This window comes from Orbicella faveolata, unplaced genomic scaffold, assembly GCF_042242905.1.
Source record: "Orbicella faveolata isolate gen_17 unplaced genomic scaffold, um_ofav_v1 contig_1, whole genome shotgun sequence".
NCBI lineage: Eukaryota > Metazoa > Cnidaria > Anthozoa > Scleractinia > Merulinidae > Orbicella > Orbicella faveolata.
Genome location: NW_028301536.1, coordinates 22,707,501 through 22,723,841, shown reverse-complemented (window position 1 = coordinate 22,723,841; position 16,341 = coordinate 22,707,501). Strand labels below are relative to the sequence as shown.

The following is a 16,341-nucleotide window of genomic DNA, read 5'->3' as shown; positions in this document are numbered from 1 at the left end:
CGTTTGTTGAAGATCAACCTCGTTCCCAGGCTCCCAGGAGGGGGGCGGTGGTTGGAGATTACGTTCTGGGTGGTGGACTATTTTGGGTTTCGCTGGCTGAACTATTGGCCTCATGAATACTTTCCCGTTACTAAAGCTACCCGAGTAATCGCCTTCCCCTCCCTCCCGCCAAAAAAACAAAAACAAAAAACAAACAAACAAACAATTGTCGTCAATACTTTAAGATTATAGAACTACTGCATGCCGTTTCATAAATTTTTGTACAACCTAGGAACAAATTTCTGTTCCCGTTGATATTAGCATAGGTAACCGTATGAATGTGCGAGTGCAATTAAGGATTATACTACGACTGATATTTGAAAATTCTCTCAAAAATGCACGAGCCTTTAGGCGAGTACAATAGACCAATTTCGGTATATTAAAATTCAGCCTAACACAATAGATCTCAGTACGAGGCTCTGGGGAATAAACCCCACAAATTCTGTAGTTATTCCCCAGAGCCTCGTACTGAGGTCTATTGTTTTAGGCTGAATTTTAATATATCGAAATTGGTCTATTTGAAAGAATTTTCAAATATCACAAGTGGTGTAAATCCCTAACTCTTGGTACATTTCTTTGCCGTCCTCTGCAAAACAACAATGTAAAATGACTAAATTCTACGTTGTCTGGAGAACGTGAACCACGACGGCTAATTTTCTTAAATTTTTATTTCAAATTTATCGCTGTGTCCCTGATTCAGTTTTGTGATAGTTTTGACAGTGATAAACAAAGTAAATAACTTTAGAGTACCGCGAAATTCCTAGGTAAAATGTAAAATCATTTTTTAATCGACGTTGTCCTCAGCGTCGCCGTCGGTTCCTTGAACTCCCTAATTGCTCGAAATTTCATACGATTACTCACATGACTGAGAAAATTGCGAACGCGCGCGCGTTAATTTGCACTGCAGTGCAAATTAAGAACTAACGATAAATTGGCCTGCTCCCAGCCAATCACAACGAAGTAATTTTCTCAGTCGCAAAACAGTCTAGTCCCTAAGTGTTCTTTCCTTTCTCAGGAGAGCGTGGATTAATTCCTTGATTAATTCCTTAGGGAAAAGTTTGCGTATCAATCACTCGTAATTAAGGCCCCGTCCACACGTATCCGGATATTTTTGAATCCGCAACTTTTTCTTTCCGGATTCAAAAATTTTCCCGTCCACACGTAGCGTATTCAAATCGAATTCGCCTGTCCACTCGCATCCGATGGTATCCGGATTCACTCTAGAGAAACTAGGCCTACAGGTTGTGCCGCCATATTGGTTTATTGTTCGGTAAGAGACTGGACACGATTTTGCTGCGTCATCGAATTCGAAAATATCCGGATTCACCGTCTACACGTTATCGGATTCGTTGCGGATTTATTTTTTCCCACGCTGGAGAGCGATTCAGAAGTATCCGGATTCGCTGCCGCAATTCGCAACCTGTTTTGCTTCTCGTCCCCAGAGCAACCGATCTCTCTCTGCCGGCTGGGCCTTGACGCGAGGAAAAGGTGGTTCTGGAGACACACGATTTGATTGGCTAGATTCTTGGACTCCGATTTTCACAAATTCGACGGCGGGTTCCAGCCCGAAAATATCACTGGTTGATCCCCTGCTAAAGCTGTTGGATCACAATACCTACATACATTTAAGAAGTAATATATCAAACACGAGAGACGGTGTTTCATCGGGATATCCAAACACCGAGAAGAGAGTTGAAAATACGACGCGCAGCGGAGTATTTTTGACGAAATTCGACGTGTTTGGATAGCCGATGGAACACCGTCTCGAGTGTTTGATATATCTTCTCAAACGAAACAAAAACTAAGGAGTAAACGGAGAAGTAAAATCGTCAAAATCTATGCTAATTAAGAACGGGTATCCAAACCTCCTTCACGGTTGTGATTTTCATTGTTTTAACTTGATGAATTATTGATGAGTTTGCTAATAGGAGAATTAGGATCTATTGACGAGAAAGACAAGCACGCAGCAACTTTTTTTCCCACAGCTAAAACAGAAGAAAACCATTGCATGCACCACAAATACAATAAAATGAAAACAACGTAACAACACGATGAACCTTTTATTAAAATCAACATTTTTCAATAACTATTTATTGCACACGCCTGATGTCCTTTATATTAAAATATTTTATTTCTACAATACGGCTTCCAAAATCATCGCGCCATCTCCATCTGCAACTGTACTTGAACCTACAGAAAGCCGTCACTTAGGTTTCTGGCCTTCTACTGGATTGAGTTTGCAAAAATGGTCAACTGCCTCCACTGCAGTTAACTGCAAGATACATCCCATTTTAATTTTTATGCTGTAGCACTCTGTTCTCTATTCTTTAGTTGCAGGAGACTGACTACTAACGAAACGACATAATCTCTGTTGAATTACGTTATGAAATCACCACTCAACCATCCCGGCAATCCAGCTCCATAAATTTCTGTCACAAAGCTGGTTTCTCTGAGTGAAAAATAAACCTCATATGTATTCACAAGGATTTTGTTCCCGGTCTTGCAAGTAGCTCCAAGATTTGGAAATTCCAACGGTAATTCATGATCAATAAAATTTTCCTTTACACTGATTACATTTAGCACATTTAGCACAAAAACTAAGTTAATATACCAACTTAAATACTATACTTTTTAATATACGAATACAATAGCCTTTCTGCTAATTTGATCTGGTTGTCACAGGCATTAAGCTAAACCTCTCTCTGTAACAGAATATTGCTGCATTTACTTAGGGCAAAGAGCGAATAATATAATATTGGCTAACATTTAAGCCCCAATGTCCACAAGCAAATTCTCCTAACAAGACTTTGACAGTTTGAACAGTATTCAGAATCTGCTGGGAAAATTCAACAAGTCATCAACAGAATACTGTACCTTACTCATGACATCACCAAAATATTTTTTTTGCAAAACTACATCACTTGATCAGTTGCTTGGCACCTGCCTGAAAACTGCTCAACTGGTAAGCCTATCTGTGGCTCTTTATTGTATTAAGCGGCCGAGATTTTGCTATTTTCAAGAATTAATATCTGCATAAATACCCATTTATTTTACCTCTTTCATCACAGTTCAGTGCCCAGATGTGTTAGAATGATGCCAATCTCGACTAAACGTGTATTTTAAAAATCATCTCTTTCAATAATGTTAATGCAAAAAAATGTTGCATGATTTGCAAGATGGAAAATTTGGTATGTCAACAAAGAAAAATCTAACACCTTCGTCCCTGTTAATTTTCAATTCCTCAATTCATATGACCTACATATTGGGGTTTTCAGTCATATTTTGAGAAGAAATGAGCTGTTTATTACTGTTAACAGCCATACTTAATTTCTTTGCTTGCTCAGGCGTATCATTCAATGTCTTCAGGATCTGCACCCAGTATGGCTGCAGGGGGATGAGGTCCAGCACCAGCTGCTGCCAGGGCAGCAGGTTCATCTACAGCCTCCACCAGTCCTGGGGTACCCGTCTTGGTCTTGACACACTGGAAATCAACATGGCGGCTCTTGCTTTCTTCCTTCTCCCACGACATGCGCACAAAAGGCCGCTGAACATAGTTGTAGATTACTAGATGAGAGTGGAGGTACAACAGTGAGTAACTGCAGGAAGAAATCTTGCTATATGAAAGATGACATTTAGTGTACTGGCTCTTTTGCAAAGCTAAACAAGGAGTGCAAATATATATCTAGAGAAAGTGTCAGCAATTTTTAACAGCATTACAAACATTCATAACTAGCTCTTTCCTAAGACATGTACTGTATGCCATGACAGGAAGTTGGCAGATGACAAACAGAACTTACCCTCAGGTCTCCCTCCATTGGGCCTCTGTTTAATCTTCTCCTTATGAGTGGGATAACCTGCCAAACAAGAAGATCCACTATCAAGTCTCTTTGAACAAATATAATTCTAACTACATGGTAGAGTTTTGCAAGTTAGGTAATGGCTTTCTAAATGCAGTGGCTTCTGAAGCATACTCATTGTAAGTCCATTCCTGGCCACCAATGGTAGTTGGCACTGAAGTGAAGATTTTTATCATGAAATTTCTAATTTCAATCACCTTCAATTCCCAGTCTTATCTTCTTGAGACCTCTTTCCTTCAGCACTTCTTTTGCTACATCTCGGTTTTCAAAGTACTTGAAGAACCGATACAAAGATGTGGAATAAACAACTACAACAAAGAAAAAGGAAATACATCATGCACTGACAGATTACAGAACACACTATTTCTCCATGACATCTGCAATTCTCAAAAAAAAGGTTCGCATGGGTGACATGGCACCATAGAGAGCCACAGAGTCCTTGAATGGTCAACACAATTGCACACAAAATTACCAGAAATTTAAAACAAATCAGACAGTAATGACAGGTTTCTCAGCAGTTCTCTGTCTAAAATTCAACAGTTATTTCTTTGTGCTGAATGTCAATGATCACTTAATCAGTAAAAATACAGTGGAACCCTATTATCTATAACTCTCAAGAACAGGGAAAACAAAAAACAAATGGCTCGAGATAAAGACAAATACAAATACTGGTACAGATAGCTTGCAGTAAATGGCTGAAAAAGCAACTCTATGTTGTTCAGAGGGTGGATGATGCTTTTCAATGGACAAATCAATATCAAGTGGATAAGTGTTAACAAACCAAACTACATTATTTGCTGGACACTTTCTTTTTTCATTGGATAGCATTTTCCATCTCTTAAAAATGTGGGCTAGGTACATAAATTATGTCATTTTGTCAGGGGTTTTGCTACTCCTAATATTATCAATGACAATACACAAGTGGTACAGTATAACTGAGAAATTATCCAGAGGGCTGGTAGAAGAAACTCGGGCTGTGTTCACACTGGCACAAAATAACGTTGCATTAAGACACTGGCACTCCAAGCATCCAAGTACCATTTAGTGCCCGAGTACAGGGTCGAGACCTTGTACCCAGGCAAGGGCACTATGCCTGAATTCTGGTGTGAGTACTTGGAAAAATGGTGCATTCACATTAGTGCACAGTGAGAATTGGCCATGGGCACCAGGTGTTAACATAGACTCAGTTATGCCTTACTGTGTGTATACTCCTCTCCCATGCTCGGCGGATATTCCTCATCCCAGTCCACCACATCATCATCAGTGAGAATAACAATGTGGCATTCACGGTCACCTTTCTAAAATAATATGACAACATGACATACACCTGTTAGAGGGTGGTAAAGGGTATTTTTGTGACCCATGATCGGCCCTTTTTATTTCCTGTGAAATGTGAAATAGCCATTTTTTCCTCGTGAATCATGATTTCCACAGTCGCCGTGAACCGCGACTTTCCAAAACGTTCTCTTTTATTTTCCATGACGCATGAAATGCCAATGTTGTATTTTTTGTGAATTGTGAAAGGGCTTCATTTTCCGTGAAACGTGATCTATACCCCCCTTTACCACCCTCCTGTTAGTTTGTTGGTTTTCTTGTACTTAGTGGTATTCCAGTAACCATTTCAAAAGAGAAATGCTACATACATACTGTAACAGATGTATTCTTTGGAAGTACCCAACTCAGCTTTAAGATGAATAACCTTTAATCTAATGTTTATTTGTGACAGAAAACTGTTACTTTCTATTATTAACTACACGTAGGACTTACATTGAACACTAAACAATGCTACGCTGGTTAATCAAAACTACACATTAAAACAACTCCAGCTTCATTAAGCAATGCTTTTGTTGAGAAGAGAGACTGCAACCAATACGCAATTATTGTAGTACCTGATCTGGTTGACAGTTAAAGAATTTTAGGATTCTTTCTACTGTACCTTAGCGGAGGACACCATAACAGGAAGAATGTACTCCTCTACAAAGTACTGGAATTGATTTTTAGCACCATCATTTGACAGTTCATGAAGAAGATCCCCTGTCAAACAAAACTAAAAATGTGAGTACAATTGAAGAGCAAAACAGTATATAGCACCCACAAAGGGAATTTAGTAATGTTCTGTCACTGCTCACACAGGATTGGCTTCAACTTTAAACTCAGTTACTTGTGTTATCAATTGTGTGCCATTTTTCCTTTTCTGGGTTTTAACTGAAACAACAGTGGAACCCAGTTTCTACATTCACCAATGGGCCATGAACATCTGGCTGTAATAACAGGGCAGCCATATTAACAGGGTGGGGTCAAACCTCATGACTGGTCTAAATTGAGTGATGTCACATGATCACAATTGCACTTCTAAACAACTGTTCTTTAATAAGCATCCAGAATGCAGACATAATTTGAAAAAACTGAAACTTGAATCAGTGTATAAAATATTAACAATGGGAAGATGAAGATAACTGGTTTGAGTGGCTGTATAAATGCGGTAAAATTACAAAGGATTATGCAGGTTGGGATTTTAGAATGTGGCTGTTGACCACATTTAGGGGGTGGCCACAGTAACAGGATTTTCTTACGAGACAAAAAAAAGTGGCTGTAATAACAAGGTGACGGTATTGACGAGGTGACCTCAAGGCGGAGTTCCACTACACTGAGCAAGAGTCTGTCCTCAAATGTTTTCCCCTACATTATGTGGTATCCCACATATAACTATGAGTCATATTATTAGACCTTTTTGGTACACTTTGGTTACACACAAGAAACGTTTGGTCAAGCCATGGTTTGTATTTAAATTGGTGATACATAGTACAGCCAAACTACCCATGGTAACACCAACCAAACCTGATACCTCACCAGAGCGTACCAAAAGGGTGTGATCAGGTAATTACCATGCCCAAAATCAAGCCAAAAATCTGGCGACCCCTGGGCAGTGACATGATATTGCTGGCAATCAGGGAAGTAGACACAGATTCCGATTGATTGCAAATTTGGGTAAGATAACACAGCATAACCTACAGAATGCCATTACTAATTCTTTAATTAAATAATGATTTATTATTATATAAGTACCACTTACTTAAATTCTGACATCTGATAACCTGAGCATTAAATGGTATGAGCAGGTAGTCACATGCTTCTCTCAGTTCTGGGATTTGTACACTTGGTGGACAGTTAATTATACCTGTCTTGTAGTAATCCTGCAAAACATTGACAAACATAATAACATACCAACTTCATGGACAGAAACCTCTTCTACTCTTATCTCATGAGTTGCAAAACCTAACAGTATTCAATCAGGACTGCAGTCAGCCACAGTGTGTGGTTCAAGAAAATATTCAAACTTACTCTAAAGAAACTTACTGGAAATTCAGAGAAAGGTGGAGTTCAAAACTCAAAGTATTTTTAAGGGAAAGTATGAAGCTAAACTGGAATTTCCAGATTGGTTTCAAGGAGGGGAGCAGAGGGGTCTACAAAACAGTCTAATGGAGAGGGAGAGGTATGAATATTTTCTAGACCATCACAATCCTTCTCATGAAGTCCTGGCTGCAGCAGCTGCAGGAAGCATGCTGGGTGTTGAGATGCATTTTGGTACAATAAAAAAATTATGTAAGCAACATGTGTTAAACAGAATCATAAAACAGGTAATAGAAACACATAAATCTCACCAGTATGCACTTGAACACATTTGCCGAAATACCTCTTGCTACTTCATATTCACCCTTTTCATTTCTTGTTGTGTATTCCATTGTAGAGCCAAACATTCTGGAATGAACATGTACATGTTATGGTCAGACACAAGATAATATTACCAAAATGAGTTAAGAGAGGCTATAGAAGTGTTGGGAATCAATTACAACTTCATAATTGATTATTACAAATAGTAGGATTGTCCCAAATGATCAATCATAGGTCATAATCAGACAAATTGGTGATGCATGTATGTATTCCATGTATTTTTCGCCTGGGTTTAAATCAGCTGATGCCACTACATCTGACACAAAAAGGTCGGAGGATGCTCCTTTGTAGCAGAGTTAAAGCTAAGATTCAACAAAAATTTGCCCAAAGAGGTACAGACTGTACTTCAATTTAGATAAGACATTTATTAGAAGGAGTAATGTTGGTAGACATTGTTGTGTAGTCTTTTGTGACGTAGACAATGTTTGCTGTGTATTCACTCTGAAAGATAACTAGCAATATAGGAAGACTTTCTTCAATGAACTGAGGGAAAAACGCATAGGCTAAACAAAACTATGAGAGGCGCGGTGGCCTCATGGTTAGCTATAGTGCGCTTGTCTCCAGATCGAGCGGTCTGGTTTTGAACCCTGGCTGAAGACATTGCGTTGTGTTCTTGGGAAAGACACTACTCTCACAGTGCCTCTCTCCGCCCAGGAATATAAATGGTTACCAACAAACTTGCTGTGGCTGGTAGCCATGCTGGGGGTAAGCCTGTGATGGACCAGCATCTATAGGCGTACGAGCTGGGGGGGAAGGAGGGCTGCAGCCCCCCCCCCCCCAGCTATGGAAATAATGCGATTTTTCAGGCAAAACGCCAGTGTTTGGACAACAACATTTGAACATTACAAGCATTACAAAATAATGCTGTTTGCGTGATTTCCACAACTCGTAAATAGTTAGTTACTTTTTTTAGAACTTTTTGTTTTAATAAGTTTTATATTTTACTTGAATTGAGACTGTTGATAGAGTATGATTGATTAGCCTGCGAACAGGCTCCTTGCGAGGACGGAAAAAAATTTCGGCGAGCGCGAAACAGAAGAATTCGGAGAGCAAAGCGATCAGGGCGGAGACAGGGGAGCCTGTAGATTTTGTTTTTGATGTGCCTATCCGCCCTTAGTGATAAGCCTGTAACAAATCAGTCATTGAAGTAATTAGACCTGCCTGTCAAGAAGCTACATTTTTGGTACTTGCAAACAGTTTTAATTGAGCTAATCAAATAGCCGGGCTGGGCGTCATAATATAGAGTGCAATTAAGCAACGTGTTCACGGAATATTTCAAACACTTTGTCCCTCCAGAGCCAATACTTAGAGATCTTAAAACATATTTTGCAATATTGAAATGAGCCTAAAGAAATTATAAGCACATGATAGAGGTGTCAAACTCTGCGAAGCGACAAGCAGATAACAGCGGAAAGTCCGGAAACCATGCCTTTGACCTCTAAAAAAATTGCTATAGCACCCCCAATCAGCTCCACTCCACTAGCTTCTACTTAAAATTCCTGCTCGTAACAGAGCATAAAGTACCCTTCAGAATCACTTGTGAAATAACGAGAGGTTGAGAGAGCAACACTTAAAAGAGAACGGCAAATGCACTATTGTAACGAACTGTTGAAGTCGTATAATTTTACAAAGATCTGTCAAACATTCATCTCGAAGATGTCAACAGTCAGTGATTTAACCAATCATATCATGATACCAGGAGCTGGTATCACAGAACAGCGGCATCAATAGAATGTCTACAGGCTCCGTCGCTTTGTTCGGGCTCACCGGGAGCCTGTTCGCAGGCTAATGATTGATTGATTATGTAAGCTTTGAATATAACTATTTTTGGAATTATAGCAGTTTCATAGGATGTGGGAATTGTGAACATTTTTGTTTTTCATGCAATTTGAGTGCGTTTGCATCCCGATTTCAACACTCTTGCATTCAGGCATTGCATAAATTTTTTGGGCAAGAAAGTCACCACCCCCCAAGGCCACAGGTGCCCATACGCCTATGCTAGCATCCCATCCGGGGGAGAGTAGAAATACTCCTAGTCACTTCATGCTACAGAAACTGGGATAAGCTATGGCCTGATGGGCTACTTGACTCATATGCAGACTTAACCTAAACAAAACTAAGTTAACCATGCTTACAGGGTATTGTTTATACCAAATCTGTCTGAAAATTGAAGATGAATTTCAAACATTTCATTAAAGTAGCCAACAGATCAGTGAGTGTCATGGTTCACAGCTACTTCAACAAAGCTGTGACGGAAATCATCATTATTAATAAAAGGACAGAAGCAAAAAAAAATACTGACATCAATTTATTACATGCGCCACACGAGAAGATTTACAAAAGACAATGAAAGGAAAAAGGCCCCAGCTGCTAGATTTTGATGCCCCCTGGTGGGTAATAAGACTTTTATGAGGAAATGAAAAGCATCTTAGAGCTTTAATAATTAAGTATACAGACATATCACAGAGTTTGCACTAAGGCTATACATAGAAGAGTGGTCAAGTTCTTTAGCTCTGTCATGAAAAAGCAATTTGATGGAATTGATTTATAAAATGTTTATAATTTAGCAGTCCATAAGGTAAAATTCAGAATGGTCTAGTAACCAATCAGAATGTTTCTTTTCATTATGGACCACTTTGTTATATGATAATATTTATTTCATAGGCTAAACACTTTTTTTCTGTCCAAGCCTTCCAGTCAGTAAATAATAAGCTTTTTCCGTGCTGGCTGTTGATCAAATACAAAAAAAAAAAAAAAACAATTCAGGTACTATCATAGAACCTGAATTAAATTGTTTTTTTTGTATTTGATCAAATACCTTCCTACAAATTTCGCTCCTGTAAGTTAAATCATTTTAAGCTTATTTAAAAACATGTTAAATTCAATTTTTTTCACCTTTAGTTATTGATAAACACCTACATAACTGACGTAATGACTACGTACACTATCCACGCAACATCCAAATAATGAAATAAAGTCGTCTTTAAGCTTACTGCATCTCGATCTCCATAATAAAAAACTAAGTATTAGCAAAAGTAAGTGTTTTATTCAACCGAATTAGTATCGTGCGAGTGATGAGCTTACAAAACGATCAGATAAGTTATCAAGAACCTCAAAATACTGCGTCAAAAGGGTTTGAATAGAAGAAAAGTAACTTACCTTCCTAGCATAGTGTTTGGATGAGCGGTAAACAGTGATCTTTCAACCACAAAACGTGTATCATCAACCACTAGTGTAATTTTATCGGCATAGTCACCGACTTGAGCATTTCTCGGCAAGACTTGAGTGACAACCTTGTTTCGTTGCTTTTGAATGATGGGAGGCGAGTGAGCTCCTTTTCGTATCGTATGTTCCATTCTGTTTCTCGTTGTAGCCCTCTGTGGTTCTGAATAACCTCGCGCAAGATGCCTAGGAAAGTCTCGAGGTGGGATATCTAAGGGAACGTACGCGTTCAACTCTTCTAACTCACTGTCAGTGGAGTCTTCTTGCTCGACTCCACGATCATCAACATTTTCCTCCAGGTTGCTGTTTTCCATCGATTTCAAAGCGAAGGACTTTCATTAGATAACATACAAGTACCACAGATTAAACAAACGAAATGTTCTGTGTTTCATAAGTGGAATAAAGGACAAAATGCCGCTGAAATCTATCAGCTAAAACCACGAAATGCGACGTGCTCATGTACCGTGCTTCCTTGGACGTTTCAGGAGAGGGCTCCTATTTTGGGGTCATTGTCTATTGATGCAAAATAATGCACCTAAACAGTTTCATTTCAGGGGAGGAGTGGGAGAGGAACCAAAGAAAAGTCATGGGGTCGTAATCTGATCGGAGTGTCGATCAGAGTGAATCCTGATAGACAACTAAGTTTTGCTGTGATAAGGGGTTTTTTTTACAGAAGAAACCCCTGTAAGGTCCTGAAATAAACAAAGTTTTTTTTTCGTGAAACAATTTTGGAATCAACATGGGTTTAATGGGCAATGAAATAAACAAAACATCAGGAGCTTTGGATAACAAAGATTTTATTCCGAAAGAAGAAAAATTCCACGAAAACAAATCAAAGGGTTTAGACTTTGGAGATGTTCCATAAAGACAATAAGGCAAGGGCAGACAACTTTTTTACCAGGGTCCTCTCTCTTCCTCGTAGAGAGAGGACCCTGGGAATGAAATTGCCCAATCGGCAGAAAGTGAAAGTGACGTCACATCAGGTTGCGCGCTGGTGGATAAAACGATATTTGCCTTCATTTCGCCGTCGTAAATTTTGTTTACAGTTGGCGCTCGTAATGCCCAGACAAATCTGAATTTTGTCACGTAGTTGCTTGCCACAATGTCCGACGACTACTATGAAATATTAGGGGTTCCAAGAACGGCGACAGAGGACGACATAAGGAAAGGTTATCGAAGGCAAGCGTTACGATGGCACCCGGACAAGAATCCCGACAACAAAGAGGCGGCCGAGGAAAGATTCAAGCTCGTTTCTGAGGCATATGAGGTTCTGTCCAACAAGGATAAGCGTGAAATATATGATAGATATGGCAAAGAAGGTCTTTCGGCTTGTCCGAGAAGGGAAGATGGAGAATTCGCGGCGAACTTCGAAACGTTTTCTTCGCATGTCTTCCGCAGCCCGGAAGAAGTTTTCAGGGAATTCTTTGGCACCACTTCTTTTGATGATATTTTCAACATCGCTTTCCAAACCTTTGCCAGCTTTCACGATTTTACTAACACAGAAAACACATCGAGAAGGCCTAACAGAAGACGAAATACGGATTTCTTCCAAGTGGATTCTTTTAACGAGGACCCATTCTCCGACCCTTTCACTTTCGATAACAGATTTACCGAGGATTTTTACGACGATCGAAACGCTTCTGTCCCAAGGCACAGAAGACAACGACATCGCCGACAAGACCGTAACTCTGAGATGCCACCTCAGAACAACGTTTACGATCCTTTTGCCAGCTTTGGCGACTTTGAAAGGATCTTCGAGCAGATGGCGGACATGGAGAGGCACATGATGGCTTCCATGCAGCGCGTCTTTGGCAGGCTGTAATAACAATTTACACTGTGGTGATAAATAAAGAAGGTCGAACAAAGATGCACATAAAACTTGTAAACGAAGATCTTTTTCTGAGTTGTAGAAATTAGCAAAGTGTTAATTTTTAGAACGTTTAATACTTTAATTCCTGGACAAATTAAGTCATAAATTATGGACGAGGTGCATAAACCATGTAATGTGTTTTTGTTTGTTTTTATTTTTACCAGGGATTTCCCTGTTTCACGATGTAGGAAATTTTCAGTTGGCCCTGTTCAATAAAATAACAGTAAACTGAAACTGAAATTTGACAAAATTCCTTGCATCACCTGAGGAGGAAATAGCTGTGGTTGCCAGAAGTATGACGGAGAAAAAATTTTGGACCATGAATTGGCTGAAAGCTCACGTTTTACAGAATATTGGGAAGGGACAAAGCTGAGAACCAGCCATCTAAGTTTAACATACAACTTACAGCAATGAGTGGATCCAGGAAAGAGAGTGGAGGTGGTGGGGTGGGGTAGGGGAACACTAGGTCCCCACCTATTCAGCATTGTTTATAGGATGGGCTGATAGCTTAATATCCCTTGTAGAAAATATTCACAGAAAACTGCTCGCATAATAGCTGGCAATTTAAAAAAAAGGGGGTGCCAGGTCTTAGAGAAAGGACTAGGCATATTGTTTGCTTGGTAGTCGGTTTAATGTTGTTGGAAATATTTTCTTCCATTTCTTAGTTACTGATGTAATAGTTGACCTAAATTCTAATGGCTGGCAAAATATTGTTGATGTTTAAAATGATTTTTATGCGCATGCAAACAATGTAACCCCCACTTCATAATGGTAAGCTCATCCAAGTTGCTCATGGTTAATACCTTGCAAAGAGGGTAAGTGGGAGAAAAATAATAATATAAACTAAAATGTTGATTTTATATACAAAAAACATGTATTATTGTTATTATCAAAGTGTAATGTAACTTACATGTGTCATAATTTGATAAAGATTGAAAATGGAGTTACTAGTATATATTTACGACAACTTTCAACAATAAATTTTTGCAAAAGGTTTATTAAGTACATGTATAATAGTTTCTTGGAAGTACTTCCCTCTCATGCTTATTATTTTCTCAAGCATGTATTTTACAATAACTGTCTAATTTCTTGCATGCTGATTGGCTCATTTTTATCATCAATAAGAGTACAGACGGATAAATTTTAATTTACACAAGCCTTCAAGTTCAACTCTCAGCTGTCAAACTGTCAACTTTTAGACCAATGAGATTTTATGGACTTTCTAAGAAACCAATGAAAAAGCAAGAAAAGCTATCGACAATGTTCGCGTCATTTTGAATGAAATTCACTTATCTTTGTTTACAGCATGTTTATGGTGTCATTTCCCCTCATTTATTCCCAGCATTTGACCATTTTGGGGTCTTGTTATTGTAAAAGACAAATTGACGTCAGTTTTTCATTCATCTGTCCTCTTATTGATGATAAATTTTGTCATAACATTGTCAAAGTTTACCGTGGAACCACTTGCCCGCGGCTCGTGGTTCCACAGCCACTTCGACAAAGTTATGATGCAATTTATCATCAATAAGAGGACAGATGCATAAACAACTGACTCAAATTTGTTAATTTTTATTCAATCAAGTATGAAAATAAATATATTGGAAAAACATTTTCTTCATAGGTTCCAGTCAATATGAATCATAGCATGCTTTAAAAGGCTAGGAATTCTACCTAGTAACATTCAATATCAATTCCTCCAAATAGTTAGAAGCTAAAGGAGCCACTCATGACTTGTGATACATATTTGCCACATTTGATTGGCGGATATTTGTTTGAGCCATCCAGGCAGGTAATCTTTGCCTTCCAATCAGGATCGTAGAAAAATGCAACAGAACGTCTTGGTGTACGCCGCTTGAGTTCCTCTTCAGGAATGATGACTCTGTGAACCTGCAAAAAAACGTTTGGAAGCATTACAAGGGAGCTATGAAGTTAGTAATAGGGCATGGACACTGGAAAGTCCCATTTATATATCTTAATTAGAGCAGGATTAGTACAAGCTATGTGTACCTGTTTGTATGCACGATGATGATGCTAGACTTAACTTGCTGAAAATAACATTTGCCAACTCTATAGTACATTTACCGTGGAAACATTTATCTGCAGTCCATCTCTGCATCAAGTCAGCAATGTTGACAAGTATTGTTCCATGGACTGGAGTTGCAGGAACGAAGTTCTTCTCCCTGTTGACCACCTGAATTGATTAAGAAAAATATATACCTTTTATCCTGGGTAAAAGTGAGGAAGTAGGTTCAATTTCAGTCACTCTCTTAAAATTTCAGTACACTAGTCACCTCAAGGCCTCCTGCATCATCTTGAAAGAGGAGAGTTATTCCACCATAATCTGTGTGTTCTCCACATCGTATCTGCCCTGCTTTGATGTGCTCAATGTCAGTTATTCTTGGGTAATAGTTAAAGCGCAGAAGTGCTGTGCCATTTTTGGTGCCGACATCTTTGTAGTAACTCTTGAAGACATCTGCAGGCTGTAGAAAAAGTATTGAAGGGGCTTATATTATGCATAGAAATAATTAATGTCAGTGTTGTGATTAGAAATGTAGAATTACCAAAGCCATGAATAAATTAATACAGTTTTCCAGTGTTGATTTCTCAAAATAAGTACAGGCATAAACTTGCTTTATACTCACCAGTCCTAACCCAATAGCCATTGCATGTAAAACTCTATCTCCAAGACTCCTTAACAGATCAAAGAGGCTTTTTACAACTGGCTGAAGTTCAGGGACTTCTGTAGGCCAGTGCTGGAAAAGGAAAGGTTTAAACACTAAACTTGTGATAAGTTTATTATACAAATAGATTTCTATTAATCTGAAACTTGACTCCAGTGCGCCATTGGTATAGCTGACAGATTTTAAAGAAATTACTTACAAATTTCTTGTCATCAAAAGCTCCAATATCAAAGGACTCCTTTAGGTCACCTGGCTTTGTTGGATCAGTGCTGAAGATCAAAATCAGGAACTTGATTATTCAATCACTTATAAGTAAATTAAATATTAGTTATCACATTTACAAGCTTATAAACCCTGGCAGTTCAACGATGTGTGTAGAGGGCCTGGCAATGTTATGTTATCTTTCAATCACTTTACACCGAAGATAATAGAGTGGAAATTATTTCATTTTGCCTCATGTCGGAAGTGAAAAAAAGAGAAAGGGTTGTGAAAGTAAGAAAATGGAGTGGGGTTGGCTCTGGTTAGCCTGAATATCACTCCAGTCAGCCTGAATAGCGTTCAGGTTAGCCTGTTTACATTTAGCAATCGATAATGGAGGTGGAGATACAAGGTTAATTAAAAATTCTGCAGTCTGCAAATGCCACACAGCGATATCACCTTACATTTCTCTTTCCAAAGCTTCCCATCCATTCGCATCTAATTCACTCTTTTTCCTATACTTTGACTTGCTGTTTTTGCTGAGTGCAAAAAATTTGTCCATCACTTCAAATGTTCCATCTACCTATTGAAATAGAGGAACAAGAACAAGTTTGTGACCTGTGTCTCACATGACCTGAAAATGACAGCTCCAGATTTGCCTCCAATGTGACTGTTGCCTTGTTGAACATCTTTGGATCTTTTCCCGAAATTTTTTTATATTATCAAATTTTAATAAGAATGA

General features: G+C 38.7%; 3 protein-coding genes across 3 annotated transcripts in view; 1 reads left to right on the top strand and 2 right to left on the bottom strand.

Annotated features, from left to right (window-relative positions):
• Nucleotides 1–2,080: 2,080 nt before the first annotated feature.
• LOC110066190 (BTB/POZ domain-containing protein 10-like) lies at nt 2,081–11,345 on the bottom strand. The gene is made up of 8 exons (XM_020773390.2): nt 10,788–11,345; nt 7,559–7,655; nt 6,970–7,090; nt 5,833–5,930; nt 5,095–5,194; nt 4,094–4,204; nt 3,837–3,893; nt 2,081–3,603 (listed from the first exon to the last, which is right to left on the bottom strand). Exons 1-8 carry the CDS (start codon nt 11,162–11,164, stop codon nt 3,389–3,391), a joined length of 1,176 nt encoding a protein of 391 aa, XP_020629049.1. The 5' UTR covers nt 11,165–11,345; the 3' UTR covers nt 2,081–3,388.
• A 469-nt stretch (nt 11,346–11,814) lies between these two features.
• Nucleotides 11,815–13,722, top strand: LOC110066192 (dnaJ homolog subfamily B member 2-like). The gene has a single exon (XM_020773392.2). It carries the CDS (start codon nt 11,953–11,955, stop codon nt 12,670–12,672), a length of 720 nt encoding a protein of 239 aa, XP_020629051.2. The 5' UTR covers nt 11,815–11,952; the 3' UTR covers nt 12,673–13,722.
• The window catches only part of LOC110066191 (uncharacterized), a 3,677-nt gene continuing 1,033 nt past the window's right edge, over nt 13,698–16,341 (bottom strand). Inside the window, exons 2-7 of the mRNA XM_089296145.1 lie at nt 16,064–16,182; nt 15,601–15,670; nt 15,363–15,473; nt 15,012–15,200; nt 14,777–14,911; nt 13,698–14,607 (exon numbers count right to left, since the gene is read on the bottom strand). Coding sequence (XP_089152271.1) covers nt 14,425–14,607; nt 14,777–14,911; nt 15,012–15,200; nt 15,363–15,473; nt 15,601–15,670; nt 16,064–16,182 — 807 coding nt within the window. The 3' untranslated portion in view covers nt 13,698–14,424. The remainder of the gene's footprint in view (nt 14,608–14,776; nt 14,912–15,011; nt 15,201–15,362; nt 15,474–15,600; nt 15,671–16,063; nt 16,183–16,341) is intronic.